At 50.3% G+C, this 21,122-nt stretch overlaps 1 protein-coding gene across 1 annotated transcript in view; it reads right to left on the reverse strand.

Moving 5' to 3' along the window:
- Positions 1 to 8,689: 8,689 nt before the first annotated feature.
- LOC135535889 (tudor domain-containing protein 3-like) overlaps positions 8,690 to 21,122 on the reverse strand; it is a 79,647-nt gene continuing 67,214 nt past the window's right edge. Inside the window, 3 exon segments of the mRNA XM_064962300.1 lie at positions 8,690 to 9,161; positions 19,159 to 19,294; positions 20,368 to 20,493. Of these exon segments, the coding sequence (XP_064818372.1) occupies positions 19,184 to 19,294; positions 20,368 to 20,493 (237 nt within the window). The 3' untranslated portion in view covers positions 8,690 to 9,161; positions 19,159 to 19,183.

Below are 21,122 nucleotides of genomic sequence, written 5' to 3' on the forward strand. Positions count from 1 at the left end.
GACAGTGTTTATTTACCTTCTACTGTGACAGTGTTTATCAGTTTATTTACCTTCTACTGTGACAGTGTTTGTTAGTGTATTTACCTTCTACTGTGAAGGTGTTTATCAGTTTATTTACTGGCTACCGTGACGTTGAGAGAACAAAGTCTTTCTCAGGAAATCAAGTCTTTTGACATCTGTGAAAAAGAGTCTGATATAAACCACTTTGTTTACAGAAAACCGTTCATGTATTTACCTGTTAGCTGGACAAGAGGATTTGTTAGTCAAAACATCCAATTTGAGTTTAAACTGTGTCACATAAAACACCCAAAGACAATGGTCTCAAGAATCAGCTGTTCTGAAACCTCAAATCTGGGGTTGGAGGTTGATTCCACACAGATGTTATTCTCCCCATAGAGATCCTATAGAATTGCCAGAGAGGCTATGTCATAAACCCTCATAGTTCCAGAACGGTATGAAAATGACAGCCATTGTGTTGAAGGGGGAAATCCAAACCAGTTCTAATTGGATTGAATGGCAGTACCAGACACAAGGAGATGCATTTCCTGTCTTTAACTGATGCAGGAACATAAAATAAACATCTACCATTCTACCATAAAGTGAAGCAGAGATTGTTGTCCTTCTGGAACACTGTGAGCATTCTTCTCTGCAGATCCTCTCAAGCTCTGTCAGGTTGGATGGGGAGCGTCGCTGCACAGCTATTTTCAGGTCTCTCCAGAGATGTTCGATCGGGTTCAAGTCCGGGCTCTGGCTGGGGCCACTCAAGGGCATTCAGAAGCCGCTCCTGCGTTGTCTTGGCTGTGTCCCGAGGGTCGTGGTCCTGTTTGAAGGTAAATCTTCGCCCCAGTCTGAGGTCCTGAGCGCAGTGGAGCAGATTTTTATCAAGGATTTTTCTGCACTTTGCTCCGTTCATCTTTCCCTCGATCCTGACTAGTCTCCCAGTCCCCCACAGCATGATGCTGCCACCACCATCCTTCAGCGTATTAATGGTACCAGGTTTCCTCCATATGTGACGCTTGGCATTCAGGCCAAAGAGTTTAATCTTGGTTTTATCAGACCAGAGAATCTTGTTTCTCATTGTGTGAGAGTCCTTTAGGTGCCTTTTGGCAAACTCCAAGTGGGCTGTCATGTGCCTTTTACTGAGGAGTGGCTTCCGTCTGGGCACTCTACCATAAAGGCCTGATTAGTGGAGTCCTGCCGAGATGATTGTCCTTCTGGAAGATTCTCTCATCTCCACAGAGGAACTCTGGAGCTCTGACAGAGTGAACATTGGGTTCTTGGCCACCTCCCTGACCAAGGCCCTCCTCCCCTGATTGCTCAGTTTGGCTGGGCGGCCAGCTCTAGGAAGAGTCTTGGTGGTTCCAAACTTCTTCCATTTAAGAATGGAGGAGGCCACTGTGTTCTTGGGGACCTTCAATGCTACAGAAATCCACACAATCCTGTCTCGGAGCTCTACGGACAATTCCTTCCACCTAATGGCCTGGTTTTTGCACTGACATTCTAGCATTCTAATTCCTAATTCTATGAGTCATAGTACCTTTCATGTCCATTTTAATTCCTAATTCTATGAGTCATAGTACCTTTCATGTCCATTCTAGTATTCTAATTCCTAATTCTATGAGTCATAGTCCCTTTCATGTCCATTCTAGTATTCTAATTCCTAATTCTATGAGTCATAGTCCCTTTCATGTCCATTCTAGTATGCTAATTCTATGAGTCATAGTACCTTTCAAATCCATTCTAATATGCTAATTCCTAATTCTATGAGTCATAGTACCTTTCATGTCCATTCTAATATGCTAATTCCTAATTCTATGAGTCATAGTACCTTTCAAATCCATTCTAATATGCTAATTCCTAATTCTATGAGTCATAGTACCTTTCATGTCCATTCTAATATGCTAATTCCTAATTCTATGAGTCATAGTACCTTTCAAATCCATTCTAGTATGCTAATTCCTAATTCTATGAGTCATAGTATCAAATTCAATCAAGGCTACTGTTCACTATTGTATTTCACAACACGACTGCTCCCTGCCCTGCCCAAGTTCTAAAAGGTTCGTAGAGTAGGTCACTAGGGCCCTGCGTTCAATGACAAGAGGGATCAATTCCTCCCAACTCAATACAGTCTCCAACCAACCAAGCCTTCTGCCTTTTAAACAGCTCATCTGTAACAGTGGATTTCTGCCAGCTCTGACCACGCCACTCCACTTTCAGCACTGTCTGTCTGTCTCTGCCTGTCTGTCTGTCTGTCTGTCTCTGCATGTCTGTCTGTCTCTGCCTGTCTGTCTGTCCGTCTGTCTCTGCATGTCTGTCTGTCTGTCTCTGCCTGTCTGTCTGTCTCTGCCTGTCTGTCTGTCTGTCTCTGCCTGTCTGTCTCTGCCTGTCTGTCTCTGTCTGTCTTTGTCTGTCTGTCTGTCTGTCTATCTATCTGTCTGAATGTCTGTCTGTCTGCCTGTCTGTCTGTCTATCTATCTGTCTGAATGTCTGTCCACCTGAATGTCTCTGTCTATCTCTGTCCGTCCGTCCGTACGTCCGTCCGTCCAGACAGACAGACAGACAGACAGACAGACAGCTCATTTGTAGCGTTCAGCGAAGCGGCTCAGAAGAGGAAGACGATCCTTCCTCCTGTAATAGAGACCGCTGGAGGAGAGATGTTATTTTGCAGATTACAAAGGAAGCGAGCGCCAGTCCAGTGGACCTGCACCACAGCTCTTCAGTCATGATTGGCCCCCGCAGCTCTTTGACCATGATTGGACACCGCAGCTTGTCAGCCATGATTGGACACCGCAGCTCTTTGACCATGATTAGACACCGCAGCTCTTCAACCATGATTGGACACTGCAGCTCTTTGACCATGATTGGCCCCCGCAGCTCTTCGGCCATGATTGGACACCGCAGCTCTTCAACCATGATTGGACACCGCAGCTCTTCAGTCATGATTGACACCGCAGCTCTTTGACCATGATTGGACACCGCAGCTCTTCAACCATGATTGGACACCGCAGCTCTTCAACCATGATTGGACACCGCAGCTTGTCAGCCATGATTGGACACCGCAGCTCTTCAACCATGATTGGACACCGCAGCTCTTCAACCATGATTGGACACCGCAGCTCTTCAGTCATGATTGGACACCGCAGCTCTTTGATCATGATTGGACACCGCAGCGCTTCAACCATGATTGGACACCGCAGCTCTTCAGTCATGATTGGACACCGCAGCGCTTCAACCATGATTGGACACCGCAGCTCTTCAGTCATGATTGGACACCGCAGCTCTTCAACCATGATTGGACACCGCAGCTCTTTGACCATGATTGGACACCGCAGCTCTTTGATCATGATTGGACACCGCAGCTCTTCAACCATGATTGGACACCGCAGCTCTTCAGTCATGATTGGACACCGCAGCTCTTCAGTCATGATTGGACACCGCAGCTCTTTGACCATGATTGGACACCGCAGCTCTTCGGCCATGATTGGACACAGGGCTATTTATACGGGCCCCACCATGGACACGAATCCTCGTGCGTTTTACAGATTTTGTGCGTCTCAAATGTTACCGTATGCCTTGTAAAGTACACCGTTGACCAGAGTCCATAAGAATAGGGTGCCATTTGTTTCAATGTCTGTATCCCAATCTCCTCACCTCCACTCTCATTTCAATTTGCCCGACCAGGGTCCACTGGACAGAGGAGGTTAGGGTCTGAGAGGTCCACTGGACAGAGGAGGTTAGGGATCGAGAGGTCCACTGGACAGAGGAGGTTAGGGTTCGAGAGGTCCACTGGACAGAGGAGGTTAGGGTTCGAGAGGTCCACTGGACAGAGGTGGTTAGGGTCTGAGAGGTCCACTGGATAGAGGAGGTTAGGGTTTGAGAGGTCCACTGGACAGAGGAGGTTAGGGTTCGAGAGGTCAACCACCAGGTCCACTGGACAGAGGAGGTTAGGGTCTGAGAGGTCCACTGGACAGAGGAGGTTAGGGTTCGAGAGGTCACCCACCAGATCCACTGGACAGACGAGGTTAGGGTTCGAGAGGTCACCCACCAGGTCCACTGGACAGATGAGGTTAGGGTCTGAGAGGTCCACTGGACAGACGAGGTTAGGGTCTGAGAGGTCACCCACCAGATCCACTGGACAGACGAGGTTAGGGTTCGAGAGGTCACCCACCAGGTCCACTGGACAGACGAGGTTAGGGTCTGAGAGGTCCACTGGACAGACGAGGTTAGGGTCTGAGAGGTCCACTGGACAGACGAGGTGAAGGTTTGAGAGGTCCACTGGACAGAAGAGGTTAGGGTTCGAGAGGTCACCCACCAGGTCCACTGGACAGAGGAGGTTAGGGTCTGAGAGGTCCACTGGACAGACGAGGTTAGGGTTCGAGAGGTCACCCACCAGGTCCACTGGACAGAGGAGGTTAGGGTCTGAGAGGTCCACTGGACAGACGAGGTTAGGGTCTGAGAGGTCCACTGGACAGAGGAGGTTAGGGTTCGAGAGGTCACCCACCAAGTCCACTGGACAGAGGAGGTTAGGGTTCGAGAGGTCACCCACCAGGTCCACTGGACAGACGAGGTTAGGGTTCGAGAGGTCACCCACCAGGTCCACTGGACAGAGGAGGTTAGGGTCTGAGAGGTCCACTGGACAGAGGAGGTTAGGGTCTGAGAGGTCCACTGGACAGAGGAGGTTAGGGTCTGAGAGGTCCACTGGACAGACGAGGTTAGGGTCTGAGAGGTCCACTGGATAGAGGAGGTTAGGGTCTGAGAGGTCCACTGGACAGACGAGGTTAGGGTCTGAGAGGTCCACTGGACAGAGGAGGTTAGGGTTCGAGAGGTCACCCACCAGGTCCACTGGACAGACGAGGTTAGGGTTCGAGAGGTCACCCACCAGGTCCACTGGACAGAGGAGGTTAGGGTCTGAGAGGTCCACTGGACAGAGGAGGTGAAGGTTTGACAGGTCCACTGGACAGAGGAGGTGAAGGTTTGAGAGGTCCACTGGACAGAGGAGGTGAAGGTTTGACAGGTCCACTGGACAGAGGAGGTGAAGGTCTGAGAGGTCCACTGGACAGAGGAGGTTAGGGTTCGAGAGGTCCACTGGACAGAGGAGGTGAAGGTTTGAGAGGTCCACTGGACAGAGGAGGTTAGGGTCTGAGAGGTCCACTGGACAGATGAGGTTAGGGTCTGAGAGGTCCACTGGACAGAGGAGGTTAGGGTCTGAGAGGTCCACTGGACAGAGGAGGTTAGGGTCTGAGAGGTCCACTGGACAGAGGAGGTTAGGGTCTGAGAGGTCCATTGGACAGAGGAGGTTAGGGTTCGAGAGGTCACCCACCAGGTCCACTGGACAGACGAGGTTAGGGTCTGAGAGGTCCACTGGACAGAGGAGGTTAGGGTCTGAGAGGTCCACTGGACAGAGGAGGTTAGGGTCTGAGAGGTCCACTGGACAGACGAGGTTAGGGTCTGAGAGGTCCACTGGACAGAGGAGGTTAGGGTCTGAGAGGTCCACTGGACAGACGAGGTTAGGGTTCGAGAGGTCCACTGGACAGAGGAGGTTAGGGTCTGAGAGGTCCACTGGACAGACGAGGTTAGGATCTGAGAGGTCCACTGGACAGACGAGGTTAGGGTCTGAGAGGTCCACTGGACAGACGAGGTTAGGGTCTGAGAGGTCCACTGGACAGACGAGGTTAGGGTCTGAGAGGTCCACTGGACAGAGGAGGTTAGGGTTTGAGAGGTCCACTGGACAGAGGAGGTTAGGGTCTGAGAGGTCCACTGGACAGACGAGGTTAGGGTCTGAGAGGTCCACTGGACAGAGGAGGTTAGGGTCTGAGAGGTCCACTGGACAGAGGAGGTTAGGGATCGAGAGGTCACCCACCAGGTCCACTGGACAGACGAGGTTAGGGTCTGAGAGGTCCACTGGACAGACGAGGTTAGGGTCTGAGAGGTCCACTGGATAGAGGAGGTTAGGGTCTGAGAGGTCCACTGGACAGAGGAGGTTAGGGTCTGAGAGGTCCACTGGACAGACGAGGTTAGGGTTCGAGAGGTCCACTGGACAGAGGAGGTTAGGGTCTGAGAGGTCCACTGGACAGACGAGGTTAGGGTCTGAGAGGTCCACTGGACAGACGAGGTTAGGGTCTGAGAGGTCCACTGGACAGACGAGGTTAGGGTCTGAGAGGTCCACTGGACAGACGAGGTTAGGGTCTGAGAGGTCCAGTGGACAGAGGAGGTTAGGGTTTGAGAGGTCCACTGGACAGAGGAGGTTAGGGTCTGAGAGGTCCACTGGACAGACGAGGTTAGGGTCTGAGAGGTCCACTGGACAGACGAGGTTAGGGTCTGAGAGGTCCACTGGACAGAGGAGGTTAGGGTCTGAGAGGTCCACTGGACAGAGGAGGTTAGGGATCGAGAGGTCACCCACCAGGTCCACTGGACAGACGAGGTTAGGGTCTGAGAGGTCCACTGGACAGACGAGGTTAGGGTCTGAGAGGTCCACTGGATAGAGGAGGTTAGGGTCTGAGAGGTCCACTGGACAGAGGAGGTTAGGGTCTGAGAGGTCCACTGGACAGACGAGGTTAGGGTTTGAGAGGTCCACTGGACAGACGAGGTTAGGGTCTGAGAGGTCCACTGGACAGACGAGGTTAGGGTTTGAGAGGTCCACTGGACAGAGGAGGTTAGGGTCTGAGAGGTCCACTGGACAGAGGAGGTTAGGGTCTGAGAGGACACCTGTTATTCTATATTCCCCAGCTCAATGCAGCTCCATCAGAGCATAGATAAATAATAGATGGGCAGTAATATGGAAACCTATCTAGCAGGATGGATGGACAGATAGGTTTCTATATTACTGTCCATCCATCTATCTAGCAGGATGGACAGATAGATGGATGGACAGTAATATAGAAACCTATCTAGCAGGATGGACAGATAGATGGATGGACAGTAATATAGAAACCTATCTAGCAGGATGGATGGACAGATAGATGGATGGACAGTAATATAGAAACCTATCTAGCAGGATGGATGGACAGATAGATGGATGGACAGTAATATAGAAACCTATCTAGCAGGATGGATGGATGGATAGATGGATGGACAGTAATATAGAAACCTATCTAGCAGGATGGACAGATAGATGGATGGATGGACAGTAATATAGAAACCTATCTAGCAGGATGGATGGATAGATAGATGGATGGACAGATAGATGGATGGACAGTAATATAGAAACCTATCTAGCAGGATGGATGGATGGATAGATGGATGGACAGTAATATAGAAACCTATCTAGCAGGATGGATGGACAGATAGATGGATGGACAGTAATATAGAAACCTATCTAGCAGGATGGATGGATAGATGGATGGACAGTAATATAGAAACCTATCTAGCAGGATGGATGGATAGATAGATGGATGGACAGTAATATAGAAACCTATCTAGCAGGATGGACAGATAGATGGATGGACAGTAATATAGAAACCTATCTAGCAGGATGGACAGATAGATGGATGGACAGTAATATAGAAACCTATCTAGCAGGATGGATGGACAGTAATATAGAAACCTATCTAGCAGGATGGATGGACAGATAGATGGATGGACAGTAATATAGAAACCTATCTAGCAGGATGGATGGACAGATAGATGGATGGACAGATAGACAGACAGACAGACAGACAGACAGACAGACAGACAGACAAGACAGACAAGACAGACAGACAGACAGACAGACAGACAGACAGACAAGACAGACAGACAAGACAGACAGACAGACAGACAGACGGAAACAAACATTAACCTTGAGCTGCCTGAGAAAGGAGAGGAACACATGGACTGTAGTAACAGACCGAGCCGTCAGACAGGAACACACGGACTGTAGTAACAGACCGAGCTGTCAGACAGGAACACATGGACTGTAGTAACAGACTGAGCTGTCAGACAGGAACACATGGACTGTAGTAACAGACCGAGCTGTCAGACAGGAACACATGGACTGTAGTAACAGACCGAGCTGTCAGACAGGAACACATGGACTGTAGTAACAGACCGAGCTGTCAGACAGGAACACACGGACTGTAGTAACAGACCGAGCTGTCAGACAGGAACACATGGACTGTAGTAACAGACTGAGCTGTCAGACAGGAACACACGGACTGTAGTAGCAGACCGAGCCGTCAGACAGGAACACACGGACTGTAGTAGCAGACCGAGCTGTCAGACAGGAACACACGGACTGTAGTAACAGACCGAGCTGTCAGACAGGAACACATGGACTGTAGTAACAGACCGAGCTGTCAGACAGGAACACACGGACTGTAGTAACAGACCGAGCTGTCAGACAGGAACACACGGACTGTAGTAACAGACCGAGCTGTCAGACAGGAACACATGGACTGTAGTAACAGACCGAGCTGTCAGACAGGAACACATGGACTGTAGTAACAGACCGAGCCGTCAGACAGGAACACACGGACTGTAGTAGCAGACCGAGCCGTCAGACAGGAACACATGGACTGTAGTAACAGACCGAGCTGTCAGACAGGAACACACGGACTGTAGTAACAGACCGAGCCGTCAGACAGGAACACACGGACTGTAGTAACAGACCGAGCCGTCAGACAGGAACACACGGACTGAGACATTAATGGTGCAACATGAGACATTTCATTGGATAAGAGATTTCAAATCAGACAAATAAAAACCAGAGAAATACAGGAGCCAGTATTTTTATTTGTCTAATAATAAACTATTTTACAAATCTTCCCACGTGTACAGTGGCTGTGCGCTTTACAAAGTTTGTTAGCTAGAGAGTCCTCGTTGTCAGCCTCTTTTAGAGCAACAAGCCCTTTTCCTGAATGTTTCACACTTCTTGATATGGAGACACAAAGTGAACACAGAGGAAGACACAGAGGAAGAGTCGGTCATCGTGTATTTGGTGAAGAGGAGAGAAGGCCTGCAAAGAAATACCACTAACTTTCCCAAAACTCAGTTTTTCAGAAATCCACAGTTGAAAGATTCTGTGGAATCGGGAGGGAACAATAAGGATGTGGAATCCTCCAAAACAGGGATTTCTGGGAAAAAACCTGGGAAAGTCGCGGGAATTTTGCAAACCCCGAGAGAAGAAAGATGTGGGTTTTTTGAGGTCAGATCCGTCGACCTCTGGGATCATTTGTGGATTCCGTCTGAGGGGGAAAAGGAAACAGACAGACTGTCAGTGCATCAGATCACCTCATCAAACCAGCATCAACCCTGTGTTCAGCTCATCAGATCACCTCATCAAACCAGCATCAACCGTGTTCAGTTCATCAGATCACCTCATCAAACCAGCATCAACCCTGTGTTCAGTTCATCAGATCACCTCATCAACCCTGTGTTCACCTCATCAAACCACCATCAACCCTGTGTTCAGTTCATCAGATCACCTCATCAAACCTGTGTTCACCTCATCAAACCACCATCAACCCTGTGTTCAGTTCATCAGATCACCTCATCAAACCACCATCAACCCTGTGTTCAGTGCATCAGATCACCTCATCAAACCTGTGTTCACCTCATCAAACCACCATCAACCCTGTGTTCAGTTCATCAGATCACCTCATCAAACCACCATCAACCCTGTGTTCAGTTCATCAGATCACCTCATCAAACCAGCATCAACCCTGTGTTCAGTTCATCAGATCACCTCATCAAACCACCATCAACCCTGTGTTCAGCTCATCAGATCACCTCATCAACCCACCATCAACCCTGTGTTCAGCTCATCAGATCACCTCATCAACCCACCATCAACCCTGTGTTCAGTGCATCAGATCACCTCATCAAACCACCATCAACACTGTGTTCAGTTCATCAGATCACCTCATCAAACGTGTTCAGTTCATCAGATCACCTCATCAAACGACCATCAACCCTGTGTTCAGCTCATCAGATCACCTCATCAAACGACCATCAACCCTGTGTTCAGCTCATCAGATCACCTCATCAAACGACCATCAACCCTGTGTTCAGCTCATCAGATCACCTCATCAAACGACCATCAACCCTGTGTTCAGTTCATCAGATCACCTCATCAACCCTGTGTTCAGTTCATCAGATCACCTCATCAAACCACCATCAACCCTGTGTTCAGTGCATCAGATCACCTCATCAAACGACCATCAACCCTGTGTTCAGTTCATCAGATCACCTCATCAAACCACCATCAACCCTGTATACGACTAACCTATAGACCAGGACCCGTAGGACTAACCCATAGACCAGGACCCGTAGGACTAACCCATAGACCAGGACCCGTAGGACTAACCCATAGACCAGGACCCGTAGGACTAACCCATACACCAGGGCCCGTAGGATTAACCCATAGACCAGGGCCCGTAAGACTAACCCATAGACCAGGGCCTGTAGACTAACCCATAGACCAGGGCCTGTAGGACTAACCCATAGACCAGGGCCCGTAGGACTAACCCATAGACCAGGGCCTGTAGGACTAAACCATAGACCAGGGCCCGTAGGACTAACCCATAGACCAGGGCCCGTAGGACTAACCCATAGACCAGGGCCCGTAGGACTAACCCATAGACCAGGACCCGTAGGACTAACCCATAGACCAGGGCCCATAGGACTAACCCATACACCAGGGCCCGTAGGACTAACCCATACACCAGGGCCCGTAGGACTAACCCATAGACCAGGGCCCGTAGGACTAACCCATAGACCAGGGCCCATAGGACTAACCCATAGACCAGGGCCCATAGGACTAACCCATATAACAGGGCCCGTAGGACTAACCCATACACCAGGGCCCGTAGGACTGACCCATAGACCAGGACCCGTAGGACTAACCCATAGACCAGGGCCTGTAGGACTAACCCATAGACCAGGGCCCGTAGGACTAACCCATAGACCAGGACCCGTAGGACTAACCCATAGACCAGGGCCCGTAGGACTAACCCATAGACCAGGGCCCGTAGGACTAACCCATACACCAGGGCCCTTAGGACTAACCTATAGACCAGGACCCGTAGGACTAACCCATAGACCAGGGCCCGTAGGACTAACCCATAGACCAGGGCCCATAGGACTAACCCATAGACCAGGACCCGTAGGACTAACCCATAGACCAGGGCCCGTAGGACTAACCCATAGACCAGGGCCCGTAGGACTAACCCATACACCAGGGCCCGTAGGACTAACCTATAGACCAGGAACTGTAGGATTAGCCCATAGACCAGGGCCCGAAGGACTAACCCATAGACCAGGGCCCGTAGGACTAACCCATAGACCAGGGCCCGTAGGACTAACCCATACACCAGGGCCCGTAGGACTAACCCATAGACCAGGACCCGTAGGACTAACCCATAGACCAGGGCCCGTAGGACTAACCCATACACCAGGGCCCGTAGGACTAACCCATAGACCAGGGCCCGTAGGACTAACCCATACACCAGGGCCTGTAGGACTAACCCATAGACCAGGACCCGTAGGACTAACCCAGAGACCAGGGCCCGTAGGACTAACCCATACACCAGGGCCCGTAGGACTAACCCATACACCAGGACCCGTAGGACTAACCCATACACCAGGGCCCGTAGGACTAACCCATACACCAGGGCCCGTAGGACTAACCCATACACCAGGGCCCGTAGGACTAACCCATACACCAGGGCCAGAAGGACTAACCCATAGACCAGGGCCCGTAGGACTAACCCATAGACCAGGACCCGTAGGACTAACCCATAGACCAGGACCCGTAGGACTAACCCAAAGACCAGGGCCCGTAGGACTAACCCATACACCAGGACCCGTAGGACTAACCCATACACCAGGACCCGTAGGACTAACCCATAGACCAGGGCCCGTAGGACTAACCCATACACCAGGGCCCGTAGGACTAACCCATAGACCAGGGCCCGTAGGACTAACCCATAGAACAGGGCCCGTAGGACTAACCCATAGACCAGGGCCCGTAGGACTAACCCATAGCAATCTGGTCAACAGTAGCGCACTATCAAGGGAACAGAGAGCCATTTGGGACTAAACTGCTATAGTGTTTACCTGGCCAGGGGTTCAGGTGTTGTGTCCGTACAGTAACTCAGTCATGTAGTGTCCAGGTGTAACCTGTCTATACCGTAACTCAGTCATGTAGTGTCCAGGTGTTGTGTCCGTACCGTAACTCAGTCATGTAGTGTCCAGGTGTAACCTGTCTGTACCGTAACTCAGTCATGTAGTGTCCAGGTGTTGTGTCCGCACCGTAACTCAGTCATGTAGTGTCCAGGTGTTGTGTCTGTACCGTAACTCAGTCATGTAGTGTCCAGGTGTAACCTGTCCGCACCGTAACTCAGTCATGTAGTGTCCAGGTGTAACCTGTCCGCACCGTAACTCAGTCATGTAGTGTCCAGGTGTTGTGTCTGTACCGTAACTCAGTCATGTAGTGTCCAGGTGTAACCTGTCTGTACCGTAACTCAGTCATGTAGTGTCCAGGTGTCACCTGTCCGCACCGTAACTCAGTCATGTAGTGTCCAGGTGTAACCTGTCTGTACCGTAACTCAGTCATGTAGTGTCCAGGTGTCACCTGTCCGTACCGTAACTCAGTCATGTAGTGTCCAGGTGTTGTGTCTGTACAGTAACTCAGTCATGTAGTGTCCAGGTGTCACCTGTCTGTACCGTAACTCAGTCATGTAGTGTCCAGGTGTCACCTGTCCGTACCGTAACTCAGTCATGTAGTGTCCAGGTGTTGTGTCTGTACCGTAACTCAGTCATGTAGTGTCCAGGTGTCACCGGTCCGTACCGTAACTCAGTCATGTAGTGTCCAGGTGTAACCTGTCTGTACCGTAACTCAGTCATGTAGTGTCCAGGTGTAACCTGTCTGTACCGTAACTCAGTCATGTAGTGTCCAGGTGTAACCTGTCCGCACCGTAACTCAGTCATGTAGTGTCCAGGTGTTGTGTCCGTACCGTAACTCAGTCATGTAGTGTCCAGGTGTTGTGTCCGTGCCGTAACTCAGTCATGTAGTGTCCAGGTGTTGTGTCCGCACCGTAACTCAGTCATGTAGTGTCCAGGTGTAACCTGTCTGTACCGTAACTCAGTCATGTAGTGTCCAGGTGTTGTGTCCGTACAGTAACTCAGTCATGTAGTGTCCAGGTGTAACCTGTCTGTACCGTAACTCAGTCATGTAGTGTCCAGGTGTAACCTGTCCGCACCGTAACTCAGTCATGTAGTGTCCAGGTGTAACCTGTCCGCACCGTAACTCAGTCATGTAGTGTCCAGGTGTTGTGTCTGTACCGTAACTCAGTCATGTAGTGTCCAGGTGTTGTGTCTGTACAGTAACTCAGTCATGTAGTGTCCAGGTGTCACCTGTCTGTACTGTAACTCAGTCATGTAGTGTCCAGGTGTAACCTGTCCGTACCGTAACTCAGTCATGTAGTGTCCAGGTGTTGTGTCTGTACCGTAACTCAGTCATGTAGTGTCCAGGTGTAACCTGTCTGTACCGTAACTCAGTCATGTAGTGTCCAGGTGTAACCTGTCCGCACCGTAACTCAGTCATGTAGTGTCCAGGTGTTGTGTCCGTACCGTAACTCAGTCATGTAGTGTCCAGGTGTAACCTGTCTGTACCGTAACTCAGTCATGTAGTGTCCAGGTGTAACCTGTCCGTACCGTAACTCAGTCATGTAGTGTCCAGGTGTTGTGTCCGTACCGTAACTCAGTCATGTAGTGTCCAGGTGTAACCTGTCTGTACCGTAACTCAGTCATGTAGTGTCCAGGTGTAACCTGTCCGCACCGTAACTCAGTCATGTAGTGTCCAGGTGTTGTGTCCGCACCGTAACTCAGTCATGTAGTGTCCAGGTGTTGTGTCTGTACAGTAACTCAGTCATGTAGTGTCCAGGTGTCACCTGTCTGTACTGTAACTCAGTCATGTAGTGTCCAGGTGTCACCTGTCCGTACCGTAACTCAGTCATGTAGTGTCCAGGTGTTGTGTCCGTACCGTAACTCAGTCATGTAGTGTCCAGGTGTAACCTGTCTGTACTGTAACTCAGTCATGTAGTGTCCAGGTGTTGTGTCCGTGCCGTAACTCAGTCATGTAGTGTCCAGGTGTAACCTGTCTGTACCGTAACTCAGTCATGTAGTGTCCAGGTGTTGTGTCCGTACCGTAACTCAGTCATGTAGTGTCCAGGTGTTGTGTCTGTACCGTAACTCAGTCATGTAGTGTCCAGGTGTAACCTGTCTGTACCGTAACTCAGTCATGTAGTGTCCAGGTGTCACCTGTCCGTACCGTAACTCAGTCATGTAGTGTCCAGGTGTAACCTGTCTGTACCGTAACTCAGTCATGTAGTGTCCAGGTGTCACCTGTCCGTACCGTAACTCAGTCATGTAGTGTCCAGGTGTTGTGTCTGTACAGTAACTCAGTCATGTAGTGTCCAGGTGTCACCTGTCTGTACCGTAACTCAGTCATGTAGTGTCCAGGTGTCACCTGTCCGTACCGTAACTCAGTCATGTAGTGTCCAGGTGTTGTGTCTGTACCGTAACTCAGTCATGTAGTGTCCAGGTGTCACCGGTCCGTACCGTAACTCAGTCATGTAGTGTCCAGGTGTAACCTGTCTGTACCGTAACTCAGTCATGTAGTGTCCAGGTGTAACCTGTCTGTACCGTAACTCAGTCATGTAGTGTCCAGGTGTAACCTGTCCGTACCGTAACTCAGTCATGTAGTGTCCAGGTGTTGTGTCCGCACCGTAACTCAGTCATGTAGTGTCCAGGTGTTGTGTCCGTACCGTAACTCAGTCATGTAGTGTCCAGGTGTAACCTGTCTGTACCGTAACTCAGTCATGTAGTGTCCAGGTGTTGTGTCCGTACAGTAACTCAGTCATGTAGTGTCCAGGTGTAACCTGTCTGTACCGTAACTCAGTCATGTAGTGTCCAGGTGTAACCTGTCCGCACCGTAACTCAGTCATGTAGTGTCCAGGTGTAACCTGTCCGCACCGTAACTCAGTCATGTAGTGTCCAGGTGTTGTGTCTGTACCGTAACTCAGTCATGTAGTGTCCAGGTGTTGTGTCTGTACAGTAACTCAGTCATGTAGTGTCCAGGTGTCACCTGTCTGTACTGTAACTCAGTCATGTAGTGTCCAGGTGTAACCTGTCCGCACCGTAACTCAGTCATGTAGTGTCCAGGTGTTGTGTCTGTACCGTAACTCAGTCATGTAGTGTCCAGGTGTAACCTGTCCGCACCGTAACTCAGTCATGTAGTGTCCAGGTGTTGTGTCCGCCGTAACTCAGTCATGTAGTGTCCAGGTGTTGTGTCCGCACCGTAACTCAGTCATGTAGTGTCCAGGTGTTGTGTCTGTACAGTAACTCAGTCATGTAGTGTCCAGGTGTCACCTGTCTGTACTGTAACTCAGTCATGTAGTGTCCAGGTGTCACCTGTCCGTACCGTAACTCAGTCATGTAGTGTCCAGGTGTTGTGTCCGTACCGTAACTCAGTCATGTAGTGTCCAGGTGTAACCTGTCTGTACTGTAACTCAGTCATGTAGTGTCCAGGTGTCACCTGTCCGCACCGTAACTCAGTCATGTAGTGTCCAGGTGTAACCTGTCTGTACCGTAACTCAGTCATGTAGTGTCCAGGTGTTGTGTCTGTACCGTAACTCAGTCATGTAGTGTCCAGGTGTTGTGTCTGTACTGTAACTCAGTCATGTAGTGTCCAGGTGTAACCTGTCCGTACCGTAACTCAGTCATGTAGTGTCCAGGTGTTGTGTCTGTACCGTAACTCAGTCATGTAGTGTCCAGGTGTCACCTGTCCGTACCGTAACTCAGTCATGTAGTGTCCAGGTGTAACCTGTCTGTACAGTAACTCAGTCATGTAGTGTCCAGGTGTTGTGTCTGTACCGTAACTCAGTCATGTAGTGTCCAGGTGTTGTGTCTGTACTGTAACTCAGTCATGTAGTGTCCAGGTGTCACCTGTCCGTACCGTAACTCAGTCATGTAGTGTCCAGGTGTTGTGTCCGTACCGTAACTCAGTCATGTAGTGTCCAGGTGTAACCTGTCTGTACCGTAACTCAGTCATGTAGTGTCCAGGTGTTGTGTCTGTACCGTAACTCAGTCATGTAGTGTCCAGGTGTAACCTGTCTGTACCGTAACTCAGTCATGTAGTGTCCAGGTGTAACCTGTCTGTACCGTAACTCAGTCATGTAGTGTCCAGGTGTAACCTGTCTGTACCGTAACTCAGTCATGTAGTGTCCAGGTGTAACCTGTCTGTACCGTAACTCAGTCATGTAGTGTCCAGGTGTAACCTGTCTGTACCGTAACTCAGTCATGTAGTGTCCAGGTGTCACCTGTCTGTACCGTAACTCAGTCATGTAGTGTCCAGGTGTAACCTGTCCGTACCGTAACTCAGTCATGTAGTGTCCAGGTGTTGTGTCCATACCGTAACTCAGTCATGTAGTGTCCAGGTGTAACCTGTCCGTACCGTAACTCAGTCATGTAGTGTCCAGGTGTCACCTGTCTGTACCGTAACTCAGTCATGTAGTGTCCAGGTGTAACCTGTCCGTACCGTAACTCAGTCATGTAGTGTCCAGGTGTAACCTGTCCGTACCGTAACTCAGTCATGTAGTGTCCAGGTGTAACCTGTCTGTACCGTAACTCAGTCATGTAGTGTCCAGGTGTTGTGTCCGTACCGTAACTCAGTCATGTAGTGTCCAGGTGTCACCTGTCTGTACCGTAACTCAGTCATGTAGTAAACCGGTGTTGTGTCCGTACCGTAACTCAGTCATGTAGTGTCCAGGTGTTGTGTCTGTACTGTAACTCAGTCATGTAGTGTCCAGGTGTAACCTGTCTGTACCGTAACTCAGTCATGTAGTGTCCAGGTGTAACCTGTCCGCACCGTAACTCAGTCATGTAGTGTCCAGGTGTCACCTGTCCGCACCGTAACTCAGTCATGTAGTGTCCAGGTGTCACCTGTCCGCACCGTAACTCAGTCATGTAGTGTCCAGGTGTTACCTGTCTGTACCGTAACTCAGTCATGTAGTGTCCAGGTGTAACCTGTCTGTACTGTAACTCAGTCATGTAGTGTCCAGGTGTAACCTGTCTGTACCGTAACTCAGTCATGTAGTGTCCAGGTGTCACCTGTCTGTACCGTAACTCAGTCATGTAGTGTCCAGGTGTAACCTGTCTGTACCGTAACTCAGTCATGTAGTGTCCAGGTGTTGTGTCCGTGCCGTAACTCAGTCATGTAGTGTCCAGGTGTTGTGTCTGTCCCGTAACTCAGTCATGTAGTGTCCAGGTGTTGTGTCTGTACCGTAACTCAGTCATGTAGTGTCCAGGTGTAGCCTGTCTGTACCGTAACTCAGTCATGTAGTGTCCAGGTGTAACCTGTCCGCACCGTAACTCAGTCATGTAGTGTCCAGGTGTTGTGTCTGTACCGTAACTCAGTCATGTAGTGTCCAGGTGTAACCTGTCTGTACCGTAACTCAGTCATGTAGTGTCCAGGTGTAACCTGTCTGTACCGTAACTCAGTCATGTAGTGTCCAGGTGTAACCTGTCTGTACCGTAACTCAGTCATGTAGTGTCCAGGTGTAACCTGTCTGTACCGTAACTCAGTCATGTAGTGTCCAGGTGTCACCTGTCTGTACCGTAACTCAGTCATGTAGTGTCCAGGTGTAACCTGTCCGTACCGTAACTCAGTCATGTAGTGTCCAGGTGTTGTGTCCATACCGTAACTCAGTCATGTAGTGTCCAGGTGTAACCTGTCCGTACCGTAACTCAGTCATGTAGTGTCCAGGTGTCACCTGTCTGTACCGTAACTCAGTCATGTAGTGTCCAGGTGTAACCTGTCCGCATCCGTAACTCAGTCATGTAGTGTCCAGGTGTAACCTGTCTGTACCGTAACTCAGTCATGTAGTGTCCAGGTGTAACCTGTCTGTACCGTAACTCAGTCATGTAGTGTCCAGGTGTTGTGTCCGCACCGTAACTCAGTCATGTAGTGTCCAGGTGTCACCTGTCTGTACCGTAACTCAGTCATGTAGTAAACCGGTGTTGTGTCCGCACCAGTAACTCAGTCATGTAGTGTCCAGGTGTTGTGTCTGTACTGTAACTCAGTCATGTAGTGTCCAGGTGTAACCTGTCTGTACCGTAACTCAGTCATGTAGTGTCCAGGTGTAACCTGTCCGCACCGTAACTCAGTCATGTAGTGTCCAGGTGTCACCTGTCCGTACCGTAACTCAGTCATGTAGTGTCCAGGTGTCACCTGTCCGTACCGTAACTCAGTCATGTAGTGTCCAGGTGTTACCTGTCTGTACCGTAACTCAGTCATGTAGTGTCCAGGTGTAACCTGTCTGTACTGTAACTCAGTCATGTAGTGTCCAGGTGTAACCTGTCTGTACCGTAACTCAGTCATGTAGTGTCCAGGTGTCACCTGTCTGTACCGTAACTCAGTCATGTAGTGTCCAGGTGTAACCTGTCTGTACCGTAACTCAGTCATGTAGTGTCCAGGTGTTGTGTCCGCACCGTAACTCAGTCATGTAGTGTCCAGGTGTTGTGTCTGTCCCGTAACTCAGTCATGTAGTGTCCAGGTGTTGTGTCTGTACCGTAACTCAGTCATGTAGTGTCCAGGTGTAGCCTGTCTGTACCGTAACTCAGTCATGTAGTGTCCAGGTGTAACCTGTCCGCACCGTAACTCAGTCATGTAGTGTCCAGGTGTTGTGTCTGTACCGTAACTCAGTCATGTAGTGTCCAGGTGTAACCTGTCTGTACCGTAACTCAGTCATGTAGTGTCCAGGTGTTGTGTCTGTACCGTAACTCAGTCATGTAGTGTCCAGGTGTTGTGTCTGTACAGTAACTCAGTCATGTAGTGTCCAGGTGTAACCTGTCCGCACCGTAACTCAGTCATGTAGTGTCCAGGTGTTGTGTCTGTACCGTAACTCAGTCATGTAGTGTCCAGGTGTTGTGTCTGTACAGTAACTCAGTCATGTAGTGTCCAGGTGTTGTGTCTGTACCGTAACTCAGTCATGTAGTGTCCAGGTGTTGTGTCTGTACAGTAACTCAGTCATGTAGTGTCCAGGTGTTGTGTCCGTACCGTAACTCAGTCATGTAGTGTCCAGGTGTAACCTGTCTGTACCGTAACTCAGACATGTAGTGTCCAGGTGTTGTGTCCGTACCGTAACTCAGTCATGTAGTGTCCAGGTGTTGTGTCCGTACCGTAACTCAGTCATGATGTGGTCAGTCAGTCCCTGGCCCTGGGCGGCTGGTAATACTGGACCGTGGGCCGCGTCCTCGTGGTGGTCCGAGGCTGCCCATCTCCCCCGCGCCGGTACTCTAGCCCCTCCTCTTCCTTCTGCCGCCACACATACAGACCTACCATCAGTTTGTTTATTTAAATCATACTGAATACGATTCTATTCTTTTTTTATTTATTTATCTTTATTTAACTAGGCAAGTCAGTTGAGAAAAACTTCTTATTTTCATTGACGGACTAGGAACAGTGGGTTAACTGCCTGTTCAGGGGCAGAACGACGGATTTGTACCTTGTCAGCTCGGGGGTTTGAACTTGCAACCTTGCAACCGTTACTAGTCCAACGCTCTAACCACTAAGCTACCATGCCACCCTCCCTCCCTCCCTCCCTCCCTCCCAACCGACCTACCTACCTCCCTCCCTCCCTCCCCCCTCCTTCCGTCCCTCCCTCCCTCCTCCCTCCCCCCTCCCTCCCTCCCCCTCCTTCCGTCCCTCCCTCCCCCTCCTTCCGTCCCTCCCTCCCTCCCCCTCCTTCCGTCCCTCCCTCCCCCCTCCTTCCGTCCCTCCCTCCCCCTCCCTCCCTCCCCCCTCCTTCCGTCCCTCCCTCCCTCCCCCCTCCTTCCGTCCCCCCTCCCCCCTCCTTCCGTCCCTCCCTCCCTCCCTCCTTCCGTCCCTCCCCCTCCTTCCGTCCCTCCCCCTCCCCCCTCCTTCCGTCCCTCCCTCCCTCCCCCCTCCTTCCGTCCCTCCCTCCCTCCCCCTCCTTCCGTCCCTCCCTCCCTCCGCCGTTCTGACCTGATCCTAGATCTGCACTCTGGACTAAAGACACTGTGAATGCACTGCGCTGGTTTAAGAGCTGATATGAGAGCAGCAGACCTTCCTGAAGGCTAAACCACGTTGTGTCAGTCTGTGTCTTCACACCTGAATATGAGGCGCCATCTTAGGACTTTCTATTAGGCAGAACGAAGGCTCATTCTCAATGAGTCTTTCCTCGTTTCCTCACATCCTCTTTTCCTCTCCTCCTTCTCTAAAACCAATTGGAGGAGACGGACTAGGGGTGGGGGGGGCCTTGGACATTCTCCTCCAATATGGTTTGAGAAGCTGGAGAGGAGAGAGGACGTGAGGGATCGTGGAAAGGTGAGTCGAGACAGAGCAACTGTAGTCCCATAGATGCTTACCCAGAAGTCCGTGCTGACCGGTCTGATGTTGTGTAGAAGGACCTCCTCACAGTTTCCATACTCAGTGAAGACCACGACGGCCGTGAGACCGGAGGGATGAACAGCATCTATCCTGGACCTGTAGAACTACAAACAGAGGTGTCATTACACACAGCATCTATCCTGGCCCTGTGGAACTACACACAGAGGTGTCATTACACTGGATCTATAGAACTACACACAGAGGTGTCATTACACTGGACCTATAGAACTACACACAGAGGTGTCATTACACACAGCATCTATCCTGGACCTGTAGAACTACACACAGAGGTGTCATTACACTGGACCTGTGAGAACTACACACAGAGGTGTCATTATACACAGCCATGACTCCCATCTATCTAACCATGAATCCCATCTATCTAACCGTGACTCCCATCTATCTAACCGTGACTCCCATCTATCTAACTGTGACTCCCATCTATCTAACCATGACTCCCATCTATCTAACATGACTCCCATCTATCTAACCGTGACTCCCATCTATCTAACCGTGACTCCCATCTATCTAACCGTGACTCCCATCTATCTAACCGTGACTCCCATCTATCTAACCGTGACTCCCATCTATCTAACCGTGACTCCCATCTATCTAACCGTGACTCCCATCTATCTAACCGTGACTCCCATCTATCTAACCATGACTCCCATCTATCTAACCATGACTCCCATCTATCTAACTGTGACTCCCCTCTATCTAACTGTGACTCCCC

This window comes from Oncorhynchus masou, unplaced genomic scaffold (assembly GCF_036934945.1).
Source record: "Oncorhynchus masou masou isolate Uvic2021 unplaced genomic scaffold, UVic_Omas_1.1 unplaced_scaffold_528, whole genome shotgun sequence".
Lineage (NCBI taxonomy): Eukaryota > Metazoa > Chordata > Actinopteri > Salmoniformes > Salmonidae > Oncorhynchus > Oncorhynchus masou.